At 40.7% G+C, this 18,890-nt stretch overlaps 1 protein-coding gene across 9 annotated transcripts in view; it reads left to right on the forward strand.

Moving 5' to 3' along the window:
* The window catches only part of PIKFYVE (phosphoinositide kinase, FYVE-type zinc finger containing), a 63,908-nt gene that overhangs the window by 33,948 nt on the left and 11,070 nt on the right, over positions 1–18,890 (forward strand). For 8 of the 9 annotated variants that reach the window (XM_015634592.2, XM_015634589.3, XM_015634591.2 and 5 more), the window contains 19 exons: positions 527–601; positions 1,265–1,372; positions 2,151–2,291; positions 2,884–3,010; positions 4,241–5,427; positions 6,815–6,915; positions 8,090–8,161; positions 9,535–9,706; positions 10,991–11,169; positions 11,648–11,761; positions 13,071–13,179; positions 13,288–13,442; positions 13,974–14,064; positions 15,116–15,176; positions 15,754–15,897; positions 16,065–16,185; positions 17,308–17,403; positions 18,125–18,208; positions 18,686–18,774. In XM_015634592.2, the coding sequence (XP_015490078.1) occupies positions 527–601; positions 1,265–1,372; positions 2,151–2,291; positions 2,884–3,010; positions 4,241–5,427; positions 6,815–6,915; positions 8,090–8,161; positions 9,535–9,706; positions 10,991–11,169; positions 11,648–11,761; positions 13,071–13,179; positions 13,288–13,442; positions 13,974–14,064; positions 15,116–15,176; positions 15,754–15,897; positions 16,065–16,185; positions 17,308–17,403; positions 18,125–18,208; positions 18,686–18,774 (3,226 nt within the window). Of the gene's footprint in view, positions 1–526; positions 602–1,264; positions 1,373–2,150; positions 2,292–2,883; positions 3,011–4,240; positions 5,428–6,814; positions 6,916–8,089; positions 8,162–9,534; positions 9,707–10,990; positions 11,170–11,647; positions 11,762–13,070; positions 13,180–13,287; positions 13,443–13,973; positions 14,065–15,115; positions 15,177–15,753; positions 15,898–16,064; positions 16,186–16,589; positions 16,796–17,307; positions 17,404–18,124; positions 18,209–18,685; positions 18,775–18,890 lie in introns of those variants that run through there. The other variant, XM_015634596.3, reaches the window with a different exon arrangement.

Below are 18,890 nucleotides of genomic sequence, written 5' to 3' on the forward strand. Positions count from 1 at the left end.
GAATGTCCTCTGAAACATGTTATTCAGAAACCTGTTTCATGCTGTTATTATGCCTGGGATTGCCTGTGACTTCAGGCACACCAGTCAACTGTTTGATGTGTTCAATTGGTAGGTAGAGGATTTTTTGGTTTTCTTTCTTTATTTTATATGTTTTCCTCCCTTACAATTTGTTTGTTGTTAATAGAAATGACATGTGCAAAGGTATTTGCTCCTCATGGCCTGTCAGTATTAGGTTCCCTTGTCATGTGCTGGAGTATACTGGTTTAACAAATAAGCACCCCTTGGGAGGGGTATAGAAATCCTAGAACTCAGTAGTTTTTTTTAATGTTGTCCTAAGTTTGCCAGGCTTTAAAGGGAAAGACTTAGGTGTCCAGCATGACTCTATCTGATCTTTCATATGATAATTGAGGGTGTAGCTGAAGTTTGTACATCACCTACAACAGGAATGGAATTCTATGTATGAGCTTTACTGCTCTACAAGATGTGGGAGTGTGTAACAGTTCTAAAATGTTCTTTGCTTTGTTAGATCCCTGGTGGAAAGAAATTTGACTCCATGGTGGTGAATGGATTTGTTTGCACTAAGAATGTTGCACACAAAAAGGTAATGCATCTTGATTAATTTTACTGTAATGCATGTTGTGGAAACAAGGGTGTTCTCACTTGCTTTTTTTGTTGTTTTTTTTTTTTTTTCTCTCACCATCTAGGAGATTTATTACCTTTCTCTGCTTTGAGCTCCCAAATAAGAATGGCTTTTAAAGCATTTTTTTTCCAAGCTGTTTTGTTTTCTAGCCCAGAGATTCTGGGGGAGAAACTTTCCTCATGCATGTATAGAAAAACATACTTTTTACCCCTACTACAGCATGAGGCAGCTAATAATTGCCCCAATTTTTAGCCAGAAAAAGGCATTTGTGGTTCTGACTTAGTATAGTAAAATGGGCCTTTAAGGCAGGAGGACAAGATAGAAGTGAATGACAATGCATGAATCAAGTGTATCAAGGCTTTGGGGCTCTTAGCAGTGATTGGAAATCCTCTCTAGAATTGTCTGCTTATGGACAGTACCTGTGAGATTCCAACAATTGGGTGTAACAACTTCAGAAGAAGGAAGAATGTGTAGTTGTGTCTCCAGCAGGGGATAGCTGAGATGCTCTAAAGGGAGGTGGGGGTAGCAGGGGCAGATCGTGGGAAGTCTGTTTCTTTTTCTTGCATACTTCTTCTTCTCCAGATATTTGTATTTTTGTTTTAACTATTTTTGTGTCTTTTTTAGATGAATTCTTGCTTAAAAAATCCCAGAATTCTTCTGCTAAAATGCTCAATTGAGTACCTCTATCGAGAAGAAACAAAGTTTACCTGCATAGAGCCTATAGTACTTCAGGTGAGAGTATGCTTTTGTTCTTGGTTAAAATAACCCCAAAAAAATCACGATCAGTGCGGTTTTTTTCAGCATGTAGGGTGGAGTTGAATGTGTGAGATTGCATAGAAAAGAGAGAACTTTCCTCTTCTAGTAAGCTAACTAAGAGCTGCTGCAGCAAATACAGTACAAACTTGTAGCCTTGCACTGAGGGTCCTCAGCTTATGTGTCCTGAGAACAAGTGAGCTTTTGATTCTCACAATTGCAGCATTTTAGAAAACTTGTTTTTATTGAGATCTTCTGAACTGTATGTTCCTTATACAGTATTAGAGCTAGATAAGGTTTAGGTGTGTGAAGAAATATTTGAAAAGTTAGTGTAGGTGAGGGTTAGGTCACACCCATGTTATTTTTTGTCAGGATTTTGCCTTTGTTTGAATAAATTTGCTTGAATAAATGGAACAACCACCAACCTAATGGAGTGATGAACCAGAAAATGTCACTTTGGAACAGGTGCCCTGCCCCTATGAGCAGGGATTTGCCTTAAATATGAAAACACTGAAGTACATAGACCTTTTCTTTGTTAAATACTTATTAAATATTACTGATAAACTAGTGTTGTGCTGTGGGGTGGGAAAATGTTCACAATGAACTGCTGATGGTGTTTTCTGGATAGCTGTTCTCCCTGTTTTATAGGAAAGGACAGTAGGTAAATGAAGGGAAAAGTAATTTTAAGCATTAAAGTGGGTTTATTTTCCAGATGGGTTTGCAGTAATTCACTGTTATACTTTGTTCCTGTCTGCAGGAAAGGGAGTTCTTGAAGAACTACGTACAGCGGATAGTTGATGTCCAGCCCAATTTGGTCCTTGTTGAGAAGACTGTGTCCAGAATTGCCCAGGACATGCTCTTAGAGCATGGTATCACTCTGGTCATCAATGTCAAGCCGGTGAGCATTTCTGATCAGAGTTAGACTCGGCCTTGTGGAGGTTTCTAATGGCTCCTTGTAGCAAACTCCCTGGAGAAAGCCAAGAGTTGTCTTATTTTCTTCTCTAACCAAATGCTCTCTTCCAAGAAGGTAAGACAGGAAAATATGGAGAGTTACTTTTTCCTTAGCTCTTAACAGCTTCTGTGCTGTGTCCTTGTTTGGTGGGTCCTTGTACCCTCGTTTAGTTCTAGTTAACTTCAATATCCATTTGTAGCAAATCGTGTGGGTCCTCAGCTATTGGCAGAGAGCCTCTGTCCCTGTGAGCCAGGGTACAGACAATCAAATGCAGAGCCAGCATTATGCTGACTGCACTGCACCTCCTGGAGGTATCTGGATCTACTCAAGTGAGAAGTTCTAGGCAGGGTACAATCTCACCACAAATATTTACTTGTATATTGTGGATTTGGGTTTATGGGACTGGATTTAACAGAGAGTTTGCATCTCATTGAGAGGTTTCGTAGCTTATGGTGGTGTTAGGTTAAGAGCAAGATAAGGATGCCTCTTGGTGTCCTCTTTGCATTGTGGATTCTTACTGTTCTTTCCATTTTTACAGCAAGTGTTAGACCGGGTAAGTCGAATGACCCAGGGAGACTTAGTGATGTCAATGGATCAACTGTTGACCAAACCACAGCTGGGGACCTGTCATAAATTTTATATGCAAGTTTTTCAGTTGCCCAATGGTGAGTAAAGCTTGATGTGCCTTTGTCTACGTGTGTGAAAGGATGAATGCTTTGCTCTTTTTTAAATAGATCTGAACTGTTGGCTTCCTTGTGTGATTGTGTGTCATCCTACTCATTTTCTTTCTCTTACTTCTCATAACTACAGTGAACTGCCTGTACAGAGAAAAGCATGATCTTACTAAGAAAAGACACTATTGATTTTAATTAGACTGATTTCTTTCTTCCAAACTGTTTTTAGTCTTCCCACAAACTGTAGTTTGTCTAGTCCAACTTCCTGTTCAAAACAGGAGGGATTTCAATGCAGCATCAGATTTCTTAGGGTTTTGTGAGCCAACTTTTGAAAATATTGCAGAGCTGAGATTTTATAGTACCATCTTCACTGTGAAGAATTTTTCTGCATTGAAATAAGAGAATCATAGAACAGCCTGTGTTAGAAGGGACTTCAAAAGATTATCTGGTCCTACTTTAACAAATCCAATCAAAATTTGCCTTGTTGAAAGTTGTGCACACTTGCCCATGTCCAGTCATTGTACACCTTTAAGAAGGGTTCCTTTTTCTCTGTAACTCCTCTAGGCAGTGGGAGGAAGGAAGAAATGCTGCTTGACAGGTTACCAGTGGTGCTGGCACAAATAAATGCTGTGGATGCAGATCTTTGTGGAGATGCAGTCTTTACATCTCTTCATAGAATCATAGAAAGGTTTGGAAGGGGCCTTAAAAATCATTTAGTTCTAACTTCTCTGCCATGGCAGGAAGTAGACCTTCCACTAGACCAAGTTGCTCCAAGTTACATCAAATCTGTCCTTGAACACTTCCCTTTCCACTTCCTCATTGTCCCTTCCAGCCTTTAAATCGCCCTCAGAATGTCAAAGGCTTTTGACTTGTAAGGATGAGCAAATGTGCCTGGGAGGGAAGTGATTCTTTTGCCCATTGGTGCAGTCTACAGTGATCTTAGAATATTCTGTTAAGGTCAGGGTGTTCCATGTGGCCTTCACTTTGACTTTATGATGACTTATTTTGTAAAACAAGAGCCAATGCTTTTATTTCTTTTTAAAGAAATATTTATAGCCAATGCTTTTTTTTTTCTTTGTAAAATAAGTTATTTCAGTACAGTAATGTGAATTTCTGCAGCTACCAATGTTACTTGCTCTTAGTCTCCTTAGTCTCTTAGTCTTTCGGGTATGTGAGACATTAACCATAGTTGTTATCCTAACTCCCATGTTTTGCTTCTAGATCAGACAAAACCCCTGATGTTCTTTGAAGGGTGTCCCCAGCACCTGGGTTGCACTATCAAGTTGTGTGGTGCTGCAGAGTACGAGCTGGCTCGTGTGAAGGAGATCCTGATCTTCATGGTCTGTGTGGCTTATCATTCCCAGCTGGAAATCTCATTTCTTATGGATGAGTTTGCCATGCCCCCTACTCTCACCAAAAACACTTCCTTCCACTCCCTTATTGAGGAGCCAGGAGATGAAAATGAACAACAGAACCTCTTCAATGGTGAGGACTTCAGCACAGCAGTCAAAGACATTGAACTATCCTCTGAAAAGCTGCCTGTAATCTCTGAATCAGTATCCTCTGATGAGGTGAGTTTGCCTGAACCAAGAGGTATATTTGACAAAGGTGACCAAGAGAGCAGTCAGGTGGAAACAGTGTCCTCCAAGCAGCAAGAGCACCACAAAGTGGAGTCACCATTTGCAGTGTTCAGCTCTGTACCTCATGCAATACCTGAAACATCCCCGCTGCCCCTCCATGGCATGGACCAGCACTTGGCCACTCTGGATAACCAGGCACTAGAGCCTCTTCAACAGGCAGATGATTTACAGGAATCCAAGAGTCAGATGAGAGTCTTCAGAGACCCTCTCCAGGATGATACTGGTTTGTATGTCACGGAGGAGGTAACTTCATCTGAGGATCGTCTCAAAACTTACTCTGCAGCATTTAAGCAGGAGTTGAAAGATGTCATTCTCTGCATTTCTCCAGTACTGATGTTCCGCGAACCATTTCTTTTGACTGAAAAAGGCATGAGATGCCCTGCCCGGGAATACTTTCCTGAGCAAGTTTATTGGTCTCCTCTCCTCAATAAGGAATACAAGGAGTTGGAGAGCAGAAGGAAGAAGCAATTGTTGCGAGATCTCTCTGGACTGCAAGGGAGGAATGGGAGTATCCAAGCCAAGGCTATCCAAATCTTGCCTTCTCATGAGCTGGTTAATACTAGAATAGCAGAACATCTACGTGATAGCCAGAGCTTAGCCAGAATGCTGGCTGACTATCGGGCCAGAGGGGGGAGGATACTACAGAAAAGCACAGATCCTTTTGCCCAAAATAAGGATGTGTCCAGCATCCCTACTGGAAAAACTGGGAGCAGAACTGAAGAGGAGGAAAAGGGACTGGCTCAGAGTGAATCCTCGTGGTCTCATAAGGTAAGATAGACTTGTGCTGCTCAAAACTCTAGTTACATCATTTTCTCATGTTATACAGAAGGTGTAGGGTCTCATATTAAACCAGAGGGGATGTTTTCTTGTCTGTTTCTTTCTGTTTGAGTATGGGTTTGGTTTTTTTTTTTAATTTTGTTTTTTTGACTGGGTCATAACTCCATTTTAGATTGTGGTGCTCTGCAATCATTCAGAACATGGGACTGCAAAATTTCTCTGATAAATGCACAAAGACAGCCCAGAATCAGTTTTTGCTGTTCGACTGAGCTGTATCTGACTGATTTCTGAAAATGAGTCCATGAAGAGGGAGCAAACCTTAAGAAGTTTCTTAAACTGAGCTTTCTTGCTCCTTGTATTTGGCTATTTGGTTATTTAGTAGAAATGTACTGTAATTTTCAGAAGGCTTAATGTCATAGAAGCAGCATTAGGCTGTAATTACATCCAAGTACTTGATTGATTGTAAAAGTTTGGGTGGTCTGAAGAAAAGTGAAAATTACATAATGGAGGGGAAGGAATATTTGAAATTTCAAAGCAAGGGAGTAAGTGTTTGTAATAAAAATATTTCAAGTTTTGGTAAACTGTTGTGAAAGTAACTAGCTTGTATCTGAGGAAAAGGATCTTGGGACTTTCTTGAATTGTGAGCTGATTAGGAAAAAAGTCTATGAACAAGAGTAGCAGAATTGAGCTGTTGTAACAGTCAAACATTTTGGTCCCTGAGCCAATCAGCCCTTGTATTCATGAGCAGAAGTCACTTTTTAATTGATACTTAAATGTAGATCTCTGTAGCTTCACTGGCCATAATCTTACAAACTGTAGGAGTAGCCCTTTCTCTGTATCAGACTGGTTGATGCTGTTTTAAATTTATTCAGTGATCAAAGAAAAGTATTTGGTAATAACCTAGTTTTGTATCAAGTGGAAGGGAAAACAGCTCCATTCCAAGAGCAGCATAGTACATCTCTTCCCAGAGAATAGGAAGATGCAAATGTTTCTATAGCCTGATGAGTAACTGAAGTATAATATATTGGCAGAGTTTTGAATCCAAGATGTCCTACATCAAACAGTAATTTAGAAACTCTGTATGTTTGTCATGGGGCTTTTATTGTTTTCTGTTCCTCTTGGCTTCCTTTCCACAGAAACACGTGCGTGTTCATTGGTTTTGTTATGCATGTGAGCTCTGTTCTAAAAATGGTAGTTAGCAGTTATGCATAGTATAAGTTTACCTGAGGCTGGGAGATAATGCTAAGTTAATCTGGGCAAAAGGAGAAAGCAGAGATTTGTCTTTGAATTAAATTACTAGAACAGAATTTTGTCAACAGAAGTTGTGTGTGAATGGAGTTGTCTGTATCCAGTGATTGAGCTATTTTCTCTCTACTAGGTGGATTGCCTGAGTCCAGTAAACCATCAGAGGCTCTGTGTTCTCTTCAGCAGCTCTTCTGCCCAGTCCAGCAATGCTCCAAGTGCCTGTGTTAGCCCCTGGTATAAAAACTACTTCTCTACAGCTTGGATAGTTGCTATTTTTTCCTTCCCAAAGTCAGAGTCAGTTCCTGCCTCATAGCAGTATTTCTTTGAGGACTTCTTGGTAGGTTGTGCCCATCCTGTAACAGGAAGTTTTGACAAAAGGCTTTGGTCGTGTGTGGTCAGATGAATCTACAGCAGTATTGCACAACCCAAGTAATACCCAAGGCATGAATGAGAGAGCCCAGCCTGAAACCAAGTGCTTTAGTTGGTGTTTCACTGCAGAGTGATGTCTCTGTGTGGGAGGCACTGCATGCAGTCTTCTGGAGAAGAGTTAGTGTAAATGAACACAGGACAATATCCAAGCCCAAAAATGAGCCTTGTGATTATCTTGGAATACTTGTAGATTGTATTATCCAACATTGGCATTAGAATATATTGCTATCTTTCTCATACTGTAGTCATCAGTATTAAGAGCTTTATTTCCAACTTAGGGGGCTGAAATTTGCTAATTGTGTGCAATTTATGACACACTTATCTCTATTAGAACAGGTCTTGGTGTTTAATCATTAGCTTAGGTGATTTTAATCATTTAATGCAGGTGAAAATAAAGAGATGACCCTCTTACAGGTAAAAGTCTAAAGTTCCTGTAAAAGCTTAGAAATGAACCAAAGAGGATGGTGATATACTCACTAAGCAGCAATGATGAGAGGATGTAAATTAGTGATATTAGGTATGTCTGAATTATGACACTTAAACTGATAGACAATTTAAATGGCTTGGTGACCTCAGGTTCTGGCGAAACTAAAGTTGCTATTAAATATTCTAGAAGAATAAGGATTTCTTGAGGCTTTTTTCATGTTCTGGACGTATCTTTTTTGTAGGTCTTTCAACATTAGCACTTAAAGCTGTTTAGACTTCTGTGCCTAGATATTTTTGGGAATAATCAGTGCAGCTGAATTGCATTGGACTTTTAAATGTCAGGTTTAAAGTTGTTCTAGTAGGGCTTTGATCTCATTAACAGCAAACCTGACAGCAGGGATCTAGGAAGGGTAGTCAAGTGGAAAAAACAATCTTTGAAGTTACGCAGGGCTGGAAAGAAGCCAGCAGCGAGTGTAGATCTGTGCACTTAAAGGCCATTGCACAGCTGTGGTGATGGCATCCAGTCGCTAAAGCTTTTCTTTCTCTTCTTTAGGATTGTGACCATGGAGTTCTATGGCAAAAATGACCTAACTCTAGGGATTTTTCTGGAGCGCTACTGTTTCAGGTAAGGAGGAATTTATTCTAGTTCACTCATGCTCACTTGTTACAAGCAAATACATCCAGCCATTGCTTTCCTATTTTGGCCCTGTCCCCCTTACTTCCCCACATGAGGAAATGAAACAGATTATGAAACAAGGGTTATAAGTTCATAAAGACAAATGTGTTCACTTAGCACTTTTTTGTAGCAATTAGGATTTAAGGGCCAAGTTAAGAGTCAGAACATGTATTCATTCCAATGTCTGTTTTTCAAGACAAGCAACTGTATTGGTCACAGTTTGCTGAGGTTCCTTTTTAAAAATTCATACAAGTCCTGGGTAACACTACTCATTTAATGTCTCAGAGTAAGGCTTTGTCGTATGTGCAAGGTGGCCAGTGTAAACAGTCCAGAACACTTTTAGCCCTAGCAAAGTACTGTGTCATTTATTTAATCTCCCAGAGGGAAAAGTTATTACGTTTCTGTAATAACTGGTGCTGTCGCAACCCTGTGCAGAGTCTCAGCAGGCTGTGAAGCTGGATAGGTCACCTGCTCAAAAGGCAAGCTTACTCTGTTCTCTCCCTTGGCCAATTGCAGTAGCAGAAGGCTCTCGATGTTCAGCCTTCTGGAGGAACAAGTATTTCTCCTTGTGATGATCAGTGAGAAGGAGCTTAGCTGCTCACTTTTAAATTCTTACTTCTCTCTGTTTGTTAGGTAGTGTGTGCTAAAGTGAATGCTTCTCAATCTCTTAGTTTCAGTAATTAAAATTCTTTATTTTTTCACATAAGCAAGGAGAATCTGAGCTTTTTCAGGCTCTTTCTAGTTTTAAAGAATATCTTATCTGACTTTGGTACCTAAACAATTTAGCTTTTATTTTTCTGGTATTGGTCTTTGTCTTTCTTCCGTGACTTAAAAAAACCCATCCAAAGAAAGGTCATGGATTTTACTGTTCAAAGATGTTCTATGGCACTGTATTGCTTACCTATTCCTTCAAGAGCTGAAACATTTCCATTTTGAAGGCTTTTTGTCACATCTTTGTCCTTGGTAACACTTGCTTGGGTACACTGCCAAAGCAATCTTTTAATTTGCCAAGAACTTCCACGGGTGCTTTAATCCTTGCACAAAACATATTGGTAGAAAGTGATTCATTGTAAAAAGGTGATAGCAACCAGTATCCAGTCACTGCTTTTGGGGCCTATACAGCCATTGCTGTCAATGGAACTTCACTACATGCTGCTTCTGAATTGCTCTGCAGAAACAGCCTTCACTATAGGCTTAGAAAACTTTTACAGAAAAGATAAATAGTACCATGACATTAAAAGCCATATTAGATCTGTGGAATCAGTTCTTCAGCAATGCCCGGTATGTGAACATTCATAAATGTTCCTATTTCTCTCTGTAAGGCCTTCCTACCAATGCCCCAGCATGTTCTGTGAAACACCAATGGTGCACCACATTCGTCGCTTTGTTCATGGGCAAGGCTGTGTGCAGATTGTGTTAAAGGAGCTGGACTCCCCTGTCCCTGGGTACCAGCACACCATCCTTACTTACTCCTGGTGCAGACTGTGCAAACAGGTAAGGATGTGGACTTCAGAATCATTGCTATTCCAATTTAGTGTTCTTGTTGTGACTGGCTTTGTATGGAAAGGCAGCATTTTTGAGAAAGTGTTCACACCTGGAGCTGTGGCTGAACTGGCAGGAAACCTGTTACTGATCATATGTCCTCATGTTACCTACAAATGCCTCTTTTAGAACTGGGGCCCTTGAGGGTGAAAAATCTTGTGTGAGGTAGTCTTGTTAGAAGGTGTCAAAACTGACTCTGAGAGGATAGATCTAAGCAGAAAAAATGGAGTTTTCCATTTAGAGGTGAAGACTATGGTCCCTTTCTTGCAGTGAATCTTTATGAGTGTATGGGCAAGGGCTGACACCAAGACATACTGGCATAGTAATTGGCTAAAGCCACTTTGCTGTTCTTTGATCTGCTGTAGACTGAGCAGCATTGCGTCAATGTGATGTCTGGAGTTCCTTTAGTAGTCATTAGGAAGTAACATCTTCATTAAAGAAATAGTAAATTGATTTAAAAAGCCCACAAGATAGTAAGATTGTGTATTATCTAAAGTTTGTTCTGTAATTTAGCTAAAAAAACATTGCTAACTGGATACTCATGTCTAGCTAAACATGAAACGCCTTCAAAGAGGCAAGAATAAGACTTAATTAAAAAAGGTTCATGCAGTACCTGAAATGCAGAACATCTGAATTACACATATGGATGACTCAGGTCACCTACTTATGCTGCCTTAAGCATGGGTGTTGGATTTACAGATACCTGGAGGAGGTTGACACAGTTGCTGACAGCAAGCCCTGTGCTGCTATGTATACAGCTGCTCTATAACCTTTTATTTTTGTGTGCTCGTGTAAACACTTACGTGTTTGAGGTTGTTAAGTGTGTGTAAAGCTCTAAGCTTGCAAGCACTTCTGAAGTATGCTGCAAGGCAGTACCAACACATTTGTAGCTGGAGAATCACAAGGTAAAAAGTATATGATTTGGCCACTGCTGCTGGCTGGGTTGCTGGAAATTGACTCTATACAGAGAAATAGCATCCCAGAAATAAGCTTCCATCAGGGGTATGTTTGGACTCCCCCATCTTAGCACCTTTCCTCATCTAGCAGTTGTTGTTTATCAGGTTTAATTTAACTATGTGCTTGCCTTAGCTATGCATAAATGCTATCTTTGTTGTTAAGTATGTTTCAGGGTCATGGGTGCTTCTGGTACTAGAACTACTAGATTGCTGCCTGATTATCCTGTCCTTAATCTTGTTTGAAGGATGAAATTCAGACACTTGCCTTTCAATTTTTTAGGTGACACCAGTTGTTCCCCTTTCCAATGACTCTTGGTCTATGTCTTTTGCAAAATACCTTGAGCTGAGGTTCTATGGGTACCAGTACACTCGAAGGGCCAATGCAGAGCCTTGTGGGCATTCCATTCACCACGACTATCACCAGTATTTTTCCTATAACCAGATGGTGGCATCTTTCAGGTAAGTTCCACTGTTAAAGGCTTCCCTCTCTCTCTCTCTGGTACTGTATGAAGCATATGGCTTTACCAAGGATTCATCAGCTCTGTCCTTCACTGCAGGTACAGCATGGGATAGCATAACTGTACCATAATCACAAGTGCAGGATTGTGTGCTGGCTTGCAGAGGGCTTTGTGGGTGGCATCATTGTCCTAGCTGTGGTGGGCAGTGTTCCAAGAGTGGATGGTTCCTGTTCATGATACAGAAGGGAAATGCTTTTCCCTATCTAATTCCAAATGCTTTGAAAATTTTTGTTTTGCAACGTGATTTGTGGTTTTACTTCTTGCCTGGGAGATACATAAACAGTGTTATTGCTGCTAAAAGTAACTAGAGCCCTGGACACATTGACAGTGCCCTTTTCATGTAAGGGCCTCAAACCTCAGTATGTTGTAGAACTAATACTGTGTGGGTCTTGTAACAAGCTGTTGTATTGCCTTTTCAGCTACTCTCCAATCCGGCTGCTGGAAGTGTGTGTCCCACTCCCCAAGATCTATATCAAACGACAGGCTCCATTAAAAGTTACTATTTTGCAGGATCTCAAGGATTTCTCACAAAAGTAAGCGTTGTTTTTAATGTCTTTGTAATCTTATTTGTATTTTGTACTTTTATTTGAAGAACACATAACTATTTTTGCTAGTATAATGAGATTGGGCTAAATATTCATTATTTGATAGAAAAATGATAGTTTAAAACATGCATGCATATATACTTCCAAGGGACAGTGGCATTGAAATCTGTTACCATTGCTTGTTATATCTGTACTAGTGTCTCAACTCTTTGGTGGCAAGTCAGATTAAACATTGCCAGTAGAAACTAAGATTCTTTTCTTCTCCATCCCTGAATAGTTGCACTGATATCTGAGTCATATAGCGTGTTTCTGAATAACGCTGCCAAGCTACTGAAAGCCTGACTGTCAGCAGGTGTCTGAAGTGTTACCTTATGAAACTCACAGTTAAAGTATTTTTAATTCCATCCTCTAATGTTAAAAATTAAATGGGAAAGATGGTCCTAGGAGGCCAACCCTGAAAACTGAGGGTATACTTTGTACTCTTACCCTAATGTTCCTTTATAGAACATGTGACTGGGTTTCAATTCTTCAGCCCCCAAAGACTGCAAAAACCTTGCTCAAATCTCTTGTCTGAACAGAATTGTTGTCATTATATTGGTCATGTGGCAATGGAACTCTGATGTATAAAAGTTCTTAGCCTTTGTTATCTATTGAATATGTCAACAGCAGGCAGACTGTACCTCCTTGTAGTCTAAGGTGAACTATCATGAGCCTAGACACTTTCTAAATATAGGAATAAAAAGGTGGAAGACAGGCCTGATGAAAGCTCTGTCAAATCCAGCCAGACTGCTGTTCTGCTTGGTCACAGCATTCCTGTATTGCTGGATGTCTCTGTGACCATCTGACTTCAGAACCTGTGGAGCTTTGTTTAGAACTGAAATAGAGGTACTCATTTTTTTCTGAGCCCTGCTGGTGGAGGTGTAGCTTGCAGACCCAGATTCTTCCTAATCACAGATGACACAACAGTTCCCCTGCGTAAGTAATGTGTTTGAGACATTTGTATTTCTCTCTGACAACTTCCACTGCTATGAATAAATTGTGGAGACAAATGTCAGTGTATGTAACTTCTAGGTTTCTCCTATTAAAAATGAAGTTTTCCCAACTTTCTCTGTGAGTACAGTTGGATAGCTTACTGTGCAGGAAGGCTGTCAGATATTGTCTTTTGTATTCTTAAATGCTACACACATTCAGATGTATACTTAAAGCTTAAATGCTTAAACACATTCAGACTTTAATAAAAGAATGTTGAAGAAGTTCGAAGTAGTCACACCTTGATTCTTCACATCACTGTTGACAGAGTGTCCCAAGTCTATCTTGCTGTGGATGATCGCCTTGCTTCTCTGAAAACAGATACTTTCAGCAAAACTAGGGAAGAGAAGATGGAAGACCTCTTTGCTCAAAAGGAGGTAATAGACTATTTTTATACCAGTGGTCCATAGGCTAAGTGCATGGAGGAGCTACTCAGATCTTGTGTCATCTTGGTGAGATAACACTGACAGTTTTCCTTTTGGCAGATGGAAGAAGGAGAGTTTCGAAACTGGACTGAGAAAATCCAAGCTAGGCTGCTTTCATCATCACTGGACACACCTCAACAGCTGCAATCTGTTTTTGAGTCTTTGATAGCTAAAAAGCAAGGACTTTGTGAGATGTTGCAAGCCTGGAATAATAGGTAAGAGGACACATGCTGGAATAATGAGCAACACTGATACTGTGTTGGTTCTGGGAGGGAAGAGCTCCCAGAACTTCAGAATTCCAGCTGTAGTTTCTTTCACTGTGGATCAGTTGCTCTATAGAGCTTGTGCTGAATGTGCTCTGCTGGTTAAGAACACACAGCTGATCGATTGGAACAGAAAATCATTTGAGGCCATATGATAAAAGCATTGTGTTATAGAGCACAACTTGCATCTGGAGGAGAAATTTTCATTTGAATAGAGGTGGAAGAGATGGGAAGAGGGAAGCATGGGACCTGTTGATTGGGTGAAATAATCTGAGGTGAAGTAAATGCGCTTTCTTTGGCCATTTGATACATCTTTGGCATGTGTTAGCAGCAATCTAAGTTTGGTATGGAGAAACTTCATAACTTGTGTCATTCAGAGATAACACGAGAAACCTACCTTTTGATTAATTTTTCTTTGTTGTTGGTGGTTTTGTGTGGGTTGTTTTTGTTTGGTTGGTTTATTGCTATTGTTTTTTGTTCAAGATTGCAGGATCTCTTCCAACAAGAGAAAGGGAGAAAACGTCCATCAGTACCACCCAGCCCTGGGAGACTGAGGCAAGGAGAAGAAAGCAAGGTATGGCTAGCAGGCTATAAACCTCTTCAACACTTTTTTTTTCTGGGGCAACACAATAGTCTTAAGACCGGCTTGGGTTCTCTTTAATAACTGAGTAAACTAGCTTTAGTAAACTAAAGCTAGTAAAGCTTTAGTAAACTAGCTTTACTGCATCCTGTAGTTTTCAACTGTAAAAGCTTAAATTGTATGTTACTATATGTATCTTTTCCTAAACGATCTGAACTAAAAGCCATATTGTAGAGAGAAAGTGTAAGCATGAATAGGGGTTGATGATTTTCTGTGATGCTTACGTGGTGTTGATGTGAACACTGCCAGCAGAGAGCTGCAGTCATTCCCAAGTGCCTAGACAGGAACTGGGCCATCTCCTTCAATTCTAGGTTGTTGCCCATCAGGTGCATCCCTTGTCAAAAAGAAAAGATGAATAATATTGAGAGGTAGAGCAAATGACACAGAAAGGTCTGATAAGAGCATTTCGAGATGCGATGTTTTGTGATGTATCCTGTGGGAACTGACTGAAGGGATGGATAAATGGTTTTGGGCTGCTGCCTCAAGAGCTCTGTCCAAGGATACACATGCCAACATGCTGAACTTCCACCCTTTGGAAGGAACTCTGAAGAAATGTCTGGGCTGCAAGGCAGTACAATATAAGCATCATACTGAGAGGCTGAGCTCCCAATAGTTCTACCATAGCAAGGTGCACTAAAAACCTAGAGACCGTGGGTTTGCTCTGCTGCATGCACAAACACTTAACACATATTTGAAGTGTGCTAAAGAAACCTTATCTTGATTTAGATAGTTCTTAGAGAGGGAGAGTGTAGTGTTCAAAGCAGCACACACTGCTATCATAACATCCATTATAGGCATCCTGTGAGCTTGAGTTGTTGTTGCCTTGTCTTCTTCCTGTGGTAACAGAGACAGTGACATGCAGAGGCTGAGAAGTGGGTGGGAGTGCTCTCTTGTAATACATCTGCTTTTGTAAGTGTTCCACACAAGAAGGAGTACAGCTGTAAAGAGCTTGGCATCAACGTTGGTGTTTTGTTATTCTGCCTAGATCAGTAGCATGGATGCTTCCCCACGCAATGCTTCTCCAGCGCTGCAAAATGGAGAGAAAGGTCTGTTGCTTATTTTTCATAAGATGCCAACAGAAGCATGTTGTAGCCCTTTTCTTGACATAATATGGAAGCTTTTGTCAAATTTGATAAATCGGAGAAACACCAAACCCCTGTCATGTCACATTTATTTTTTCTAATGGTAAGGTTGAAGTTGGCCATCTGCTTCTAATATGAAACTGAATTACTAGTGGTTAGTAAATTGGCCAACAAGAGTTTTCCTTTGAACTTTAATGAAAAAAAATTCAGAGGCTTTCTAAATAACTGAATAACTACATGAAATTTGGGAAATGCCTTTTTTCTCCTCTGTGATCTGGTTATGAGTGCTGAGATCTCTTACCTGTGAGGCATTCTGAGGGCTTGTGAGAGCTGAAGGTAGTAGTTACAAGAGTATGCATTTTCTAGAGGTTATGTCCTACAATGATGAGCTTGCCCAGTCCTTTGGTCTGTGTGGCCTTGTCTAAGTAAAAACTTTCTGAAAGTAGATCCTGGTGATAGCTTGGGCTGGGAGCAAACAGTATCACTTCTGACAGCCATGTAAAATGCTTTCTTCTGTCCTTAACTGTCCTTGTACTCTCAGAGGATCGTTTCCTGACGACTTTATCAAGTCAGAGCTCCTCTGGCTCCACCCATCTACAGCTGCCCACCTCTCCAGAGGTTGCATCAGAGCATATGACTGGTGCCAACACACTCTCCGAGCAGGACACAACAAGCAGCTCTGAAGGTATAGCTCAGTTGTGATCTTGTATTTTTTCTCTTGCTTTTCTGTGCCAAGTGCATAAGATCCTTTCAGGAAATGACAAACTGGTAACTCTGGTCTGTAGTCATCCTTCTGAATTTACAGCTTAAACTTTGATACTGTGATGCAGACCTGACATGTGTGTGTTCCAGATGTGTTTGATGGACACTCACTGGGATCTACAGACAGCCAAGTGAAGGAGAAATCTACTATGAAAGCTATTTTGGCTAACTTTTTGCCTGGAAACAACTATAACCCCATTCCCTTTCCCTTGTAAGTACTGCATAATATATATAAAATGTACAAAATTAGCAACCTTGTCAGATTGCTGGCAGAACCATGCATGCTTCCTTTGCTCAGTGTATAATTTAAGACATTACTTGAGTTTGCCTCTGAGTAAGATAGAGAACTTCATCAAGGTAGGAAGTATTATGTGTCCTTTCTCAGTGATTGTAGGTTACTCACCTTTCTTAGGAATGATCTGCCCTTGTGTAAAGCCAGTATCAGTTTCTCCTCCTAGTAGGCATGCCTCCTCAGAGCTCTTGTGGGAGATGAAGGGGTTGGGGAAGAGGGGAGAAAGGTGCCTTCAAACTTCACTGCTGCAAGGAGGGAATGGAAATGCTCCTTGGCAAAGACTTACCTAAAGCTGCATGCCTGCGTCTTGTTTTTGCTTCCAGAACTCTTCCAAGGGTTGGACTCAAATTGGCATTGTCTGGGTGTAGGTCAGGTTCAATGGCTACTGCATGTGCCCTCAAGTCTCCCTTTCACGTGAAGAAGGGCAGGCTGGAAAGTCTTTCAGCTACATGGTCTGCGAGCTTTGTAGTGTTTCATGTTTGATGTGAGCCTAATGTTTGGCAGCCTGAGTTTAACTTGTGAATCCTACCCGCAGTGTAGGAGCGGAGGCCTTGGGCTAAAGAGGTAAAAGCTAAATGACTGGACCCTACAGATAAGTTGAAGAAAATCGTACAAGAATCCAGGTGGCTTTGGGGAATTTTCTGTGATAAACTGCCTGTTTAGAAAGGAGTCCAGGTTTGTCCCCTAAGTTCATTCTGCAGGCTATGCTGCTGGACAGTCAAACCAAACTCAGGCAGGTTTTGGTGCCATTAGAAACAGTGGCTGCTAAACAGAAAGAGACTCTTATTCTAACCTAAAGCTGGTCTTCTTATCCAAGCAGTTTGCTTGAAATGCTGATTGCCCTAACACGCTACCATTTAGAATTAACCATGTAGTTATGAATGTGTCTGTTGGGAGAAACTGATCTGGGGAGCTTTGGTTCCATGCTGAGACTTGCAGCTTGTGCCTGGGAGTGCAGTGGTGAAATATGGGTTTTGACCAAAACTTCTTTTCTTTCCACGAATTTTTATGATCTACTGACAGTCTGTTGTTTTCATTTAGTGACCCAGATAAGCACTACCTAATGTATGAGCATGAACGTGTACCTATTGCAGTCTGTGAGAAAGAACCAAGCTCCATCATAGCTTTTGCTCTCAGGTACTGGTGTCATTTGGCTTTTCATCTGACATACTTTGTACTTTTGCAGGTTTTGTCTTTGAAGAATATTTGAATTTTGATGATAAGGAACAAGCATGACAGAATTTCTACCTTAAGCTGTGTTAGAATTTCTGCCAGAGATGGGGTTCTTTCCTTTTACTGCTGAGATTATGAAAGTGCAACTGTATTTTGGACTTTTTTAATGGAACTCTAGTATGCCAAAATGACTTAGTTGTGTGGTGTTTCTTTTAATGAGATATTAGTAGAGAAAGAAGTGCAGCTAAGGTTTACTCAGCCTCTCCAACTGGAGGAAGTGCAGCGGAATTGGGGAACAGCTGTTCATATTGATATTACAGTCTGTTTCTTGTCTACCTTTGGTCATAGCAGCTCTTGCTACTGCTCAGCTCTTCTCACCAGCTGTTTCAGTAAACCTTTGGGTTTGCATGTCACAAGGCAGCAGATTTTTGAAGTGCATTCTTAAATTGTGTGTGTGGTGGGGAAATAAGGGGATATTTTTCCTTCAGTATTGTCTAGAGCAGCTTCTGTTCTAAGAAAACTAAATTCTAATAATAAGAAAAAATAAAGCAGAGATTTTCCTACTATGGTGTTTTGTTTCCTGTGGTTGTCTCTGAACTGAATCATTGGGCTGGTATTGCAGAGTTTCCAAGAGAACACTTAATTATTTTGGGTCCTTTCCCTTCTTTTCTTCTTTCCCTATCAGTTGCAAGGAGTACAGAAATGCCCTGGATGAGTTGTCCAAAGCATCTCTGAAGAACAGTTCTGAAGAAGGACTACAGCCAAACAGGTTACATGCAGGAGCTACAGTACATAGAGTGAAGACATAGTGATGGTAGTGAATAAGCCAAAACTAGGATAGGGAAGAACTCAAAATATGCCCGTTAGGATCTCTGCTTTCTGATAGAATCTGACTCATTCCATGTAATCAACACATCCTCCAGTATGTGAGTTTCCACTTCACGTTATGGAGCATGCCCCCTCCATCTCCTAATCTCTTGGCTACATGCATGGTAGGAGTACTGGGCCTGCTTACCTTTGCTGTGGTCATGGATGGAACTGTTCCTATGGACCCTGAGAGATATTGTTTAGGAAGATGGAGGAGGACAACTTTGGAGAGTCACACACTGTTCCACCTTTAAATGGTGTCTTTTTCCCTTAGTGTTTTGGCAAGGGGGAGAAATAAATATCTAGGCATAAGGCAGTAGTGTTTTGGGTGGCAGCATTTGTTGATTCATGACTTTTCTTTTGTTCTTTCTCCTTTCAGCATGTCAGACAGCAAACCCAAGAGCAGCAGCCCTGTCCGCCTTCCTGAGGCTAACGTGTGCCCACTTCGCAATGCAGAGCCAGAACAGCGTAAGACCATTTTGCCAAAATCATCCATGATGCTAGTCCCAGCTCAGACTTGAGCCCATTTAATCTGGCTTCTAGTTCATATGGGGAAGAAGAAGCTGCATTCTGAGCTGAAATTA

Source organism: Parus major, chromosome 7 (genome assembly GCF_001522545.3).
Source record: "Parus major isolate Abel chromosome 7, Parus_major1.1, whole genome shotgun sequence".
NCBI classification, from domain to species: Eukaryota; Metazoa; Chordata; class Aves; order Passeriformes; family Paridae; genus Parus; species Parus major.